General features: G+C 68.8%; 1 protein-coding gene across 1 annotated transcript in view; it reads left to right on the top strand.

Moving 5' to 3' along the window:
- ZNF687 (zinc finger protein 687) overlaps positions 1-4145 on the top strand; it is a 7315-nt gene that overhangs the window by 404 nt on the left and 2766 nt on the right. The window contains exon 2 of the mRNA XM_012729997.1: positions 2285-4136. Coding sequence (XP_012585451.1) covers positions 2302-4136 — 1835 coding nt within the window. The 5' untranslated portion in view covers positions 2285-2301. The remainder of the gene's footprint in view (positions 1-2284; positions 4137-4145) is intronic.

The following is a 4145-nucleotide window of genomic DNA, read 5'->3' as shown; positions in this document are numbered from 1 at the left end:
CTTGTGCCCCCTCCAGAGCTGCACGCCCCGCCAGACCCAGAGCCCCCTCTGGAGCCCCCTCCAGAATAGGAGCCTCCTCCTGAGCCTCCTCTGGAGCCCCCTCCAGAACAGGAACCGCCTCCAGAATAGGAGCCCCCTCCAGAGCCTCCTCTGGAGCCCCCTCCAGAATAAGAGCCTCCTCCAGAATAGGAACCCCCACCAGAATAGGAGCCCCCTCCAGAGCCAGAGCCTCCTCTGGAGCTACCGCCAGAGCCATAGCCTCCTCCACTGCCTCCTCTGGAGCCGGACCCTCTGCCTCCAGAGCTTCCGGAGCTGAATCCTCCTCCTCCAGAGCCGGGCCCTCTGCCTCCAGAGCCATGGCTTCCCAAACCGGCCCTGGATGCCACGTTCGACGAAATGGTGCTGCTCGTCACCGCTGCAAGGAGAGATGGTGTTACAGGGCCCTAGTGGCCTCAGCCTGCCGCCACCCCGCACACCACGCAGACAGGACGCATCCAGCACTTACACACGGTCACGTTGTTGCTGAGGTCTCCAGACATCCTGCGGAGAGAGGAGACAACCTGAGGCAGCGCGCTCGGGACCCGGCGCCCCTTGCAGGGCAGCCCCGGGGCGGCGGGCCCCCGCGACCCGGGCCAGCGCCCCCCGCTTCCTGCTCAGCGTCTTCCTTTGGCTTTTGGGGAAGCAGCGCGGAGGACGGGGGCTGGCGCTCAGAAAGCGGGGCGCTGCAGCCGCAGCAGGCCTGGGCCGCGGGCTGGGAAGCCTCTTAGGCCTTCAGCGCAGCCGCTTGGTCGACTGTCCACTCGCCACCCGTGACCTCTAAGTCACTTGTGCGCCGGAGGGGCCGCGGCTTGGGGAGGCGAGTTTGCGGGTTTTCTCGGCCGCCAACCCGCGCGCCCGCCCGCCCTTCGGAGGACCCCGCCGCCGGCCCAGGCCTCGGGTCAGACAGAGGCAGGCAGAGGGCCCGGCCGGCCACCAGGGCAGGGGCAAGGGGTGGAGGGCTTTGTTCCAGCCCAGAGCCTGCGGGACCGAGGGGGAGGGGAGGACGCCCTCCCCGCCGTACCGCTCCCGCCACCCCACCTCTGGGCCATGCCAGCTGCCACCTGCTGGGGCGGCTCCAGTTACCGCAGAGGGAGAGGTGAGAGGCTAGTGCCGGCCCTGAGGGGCCAGCAGGGTGCGGGACTCTTCCGGCTGCGAGGAGGCTGCCGTGAGGAACTGCCGCGGTCTGCCGGCGGCGCCGGCCACACCAGCCTTGCGCGCTTTCTCCCATCTCATGCTGGGTCAGGGTGGGCTTGGGTGCGATTTCCTGGGCGAGAGCTGCCAACGGGAGGTCGGGGGTGGGGGATGAGTTGGGGTGAGCTGGGGTGAGGGTGCAGACGGCTGGCCCAGCTGCAGCTGCTCAGCAGAGCTGGATGAGCCTGCACCCTGGAGCTCTGGCCCCCAGAGAGGGAGGGCGGGGTGTGCCCTGGGGAGGGAAGGTGAGCGCGGCAGGTGTTTGTGCCGGGGAGGCCAGGCCAGGCTGCGCGGCTGCCCCTCTGTCTCTTCCCTTTGTCTCTGCTCGGTGCTTCACTCTGGCCCCCTTGGGCGATTGCCCTGAGTCCACCTCTTGTTGACCCAGCTGGATTTCAGGTGCCCGGAGTTTCGTGGCCCCTAACTCGTGCCTCCTCCTGCCCAGCTGCTTCCTGACCAACCGGTCCTCATTTGTCCTGGCTTCTGGCTCTCACACTCAGCATCACCCTGTGATGTCCGGCTCAGTCTCCCCCGTTGGTTCGAGCGGCGGTTGTAAGGCTTCACAGAAGGCCATTGATGAGGAAGGGACTAGAATGTTCTTAGGTCTTGGCTTAAGTCAGTGCTCCTTTGTGCACATGGCTTTTCAGGTCTCAGCGGCCCACAGGCTCTGTGCAGAGTGAGTGGAGCGCACCCTGCCACGGACGAGCCCTCAAGCCCGGCGCGCCGTGTCCTCTCCCCTCAGTGGTCGTATTGATGAGGCGAGCGACGCCGCGCCCAGCTCGGGAGGCGCAGGCGTGGTGTCCCCAGACCTCCTCTGACCTGCCCTGTGGCCGGCACCGGTCCCTGTTCCCAGAAGCCTCTCCCTCTCCTTTCCCTGGGTCTTGACGTCTCCCCTGCTGCGCGCCACCCTCCCTGCGGTCTTAGGGTTCGCACCGCGCCCTGCGGCAGGGCTGGCCGGGGGTGGGGGCGCACCGCGGCTCAGGCCGCTGGCCTGTGAGGGGCCAGGCCAGGGCGCCTGCGGCTGGACCTCTCAGTTTCCTCTCTCCTGTTTCATCAGGTCCGGGACCTGCTGCCATGGGGGACATGAAGACCCCTGATTTTGATGACCTCCTTGCGGCCTTTGACATCCCTGACATTGACGCGAACGAAGCCATCCACTCTGGGCCAGAAGAAAACGAGGGGCCCGGAGGCTCGGGGAAGTCAGAATCCAGCGTAGGGGGTGAAGCTGGAGAAGCTGCAGCTGCTGGGGGGGGGCCGGGGGGCCCGGCCCAGGCCCCCGACCACGGCCTGCCAACCTCGGACATTTCGGCGGTCAGCGTCATCGTCAAGAACACTGTGTGTCCGGAGCAGTCGGAGCCCCTGGCCGGGAACTCGGGAGGGGACGCGCCCCGGACTGGGGGGCTCGGCAAGGACGGACCTGTGGGGCCTCGTCTGATGCAGAATGGTTTTGGGGGCCCTGAGCCATCCCTTCCAGGAACTCCCCACTCTCCAGCTCCTCCCAGTGGGGGCACCTGGAGGGAAAAAGCCGCGGAAGGCAAAGCCCCCTTGGATCTCTTTGCTCATCTTGGGCCTGAGCCCGGAGAACACCCCGACCCCCTGCCTCCCTCCGCGCCCTCACCGCCTCGGGAGGGTGCCCTGACCCCACCCCCTTTCCCCACTCCCTTTGAGCCAGCCCAGGAGAGTGGCCCGGCCCTGCTGCCCCCGGGGGCCTTGAAGCAGGAAAGCTGCAGCCCACGTCCCGCCCGGGGCTGCAGCCCCGACGCCGCGGGCAGCCCTGCCAGCGCCTCGCCTTCCGGGGTCGCTGGGGCGCCCTTCGTCAAGCAGTCTCCAGGGCACCAGAGCCCTCCTGCCTCTCCCAAAGTGCCCGGCGATCGGCCCCTCAAGGAGGAAGATGACGACGAGGGGCCAGCGGACAGGTCCCCCCCAGGAAGCCCCCGGAGCCCCTCCAGCGGAGCCGAGGCCGCGGACGAGGACAGCAACGACTCCCCGGCCTGCGCCTCTCGGCCGCTCAAGGTGCGGATCAAGACTGTGAAGACGTCCTGCGGGGGCATCACGAGGACCGTAACCCGGGTCCCCTCAGACCCGGACCCCTCCGCCCCTGCGGCCGAGGGGGCCGTGGTGGCCGAGGCTAGCTTCCTGAAGCTCTCCCCGGCGAACCCAGCGCCCGAGGGCCCAAAGGTGGTGAGTGTCCAGCTGGGTGACGGCACACGGCTGAAGGGCACTGTGCTGCCCGTGGCCACCATCCAGAATGCGAGCACGGCCATGCTGATGGCTGCCAGCGTGGCCCGCAAAGCCGTGGTGCTGCCCGGGGCGGCTACCACCAGCCCCAAGACGATGGCCAAGAACGTGCTGGGTCTCGTGCCCCAAGCGCTGCCCAAGGCTGAGGGCCGCGCGGGGCTGGGGCCCGGGGGGCAGAAGGTCAACGGTGCCTCCGTGGTGATGGTGCAGCCTTCGAAGCCGGCCGGGGGCCCGGGCGCCACGGGGGGCACCGTGATCTCGCGGACGCAGTCCAGCCTGGTGGAGGCCTTCAACAAGATCCTCAACACCAAGAACCTGCTGCCCGCCTACAGGCCCAACCTGAGTCCGCCGGCCGAGGCCGGCCTGGCCCTGCCCCCCACCGGCTACCGCTGCCTCGAGTGCGGGGACGCCTTCTCGCTGGAGAAGAGCCTGGCGCGGCACTACGACCGCCGCAGCATGCGCATCGAGGTCACCTGCAACCACTGCGCGCGCCGCCTGGTCTTCTTCAACAAGTGCAGCCTGCTGCTGCACGCCCGCGAGCACAAGGACAAGGGGCTGGTCATGCAGTGCTCGCACCTCGTCATGAGGCCCGTGGCCCTGGACCAGATGGTGGGGCAGCCGGACATCACGCCCCTGCTGGCCGTCCCGCAGGCCCTGGGCCCGCCGGCCCTGCCGGCCCT

Source organism: Condylura cristata, unplaced genomic scaffold (assembly GCF_000260355.1).
Source record: "Condylura cristata isolate star-nosed mole 26May11 unplaced genomic scaffold, ConCri1.0 scaffold00026, whole genome shotgun sequence".
NCBI lineage: Eukaryota > Metazoa > Chordata > Mammalia > Eulipotyphla > Talpidae > Condylura > Condylura cristata.
Note: the sequence above shows the minus strand (reverse complement) of the source record. Positions and strands in the feature narration are given on the sequence as shown.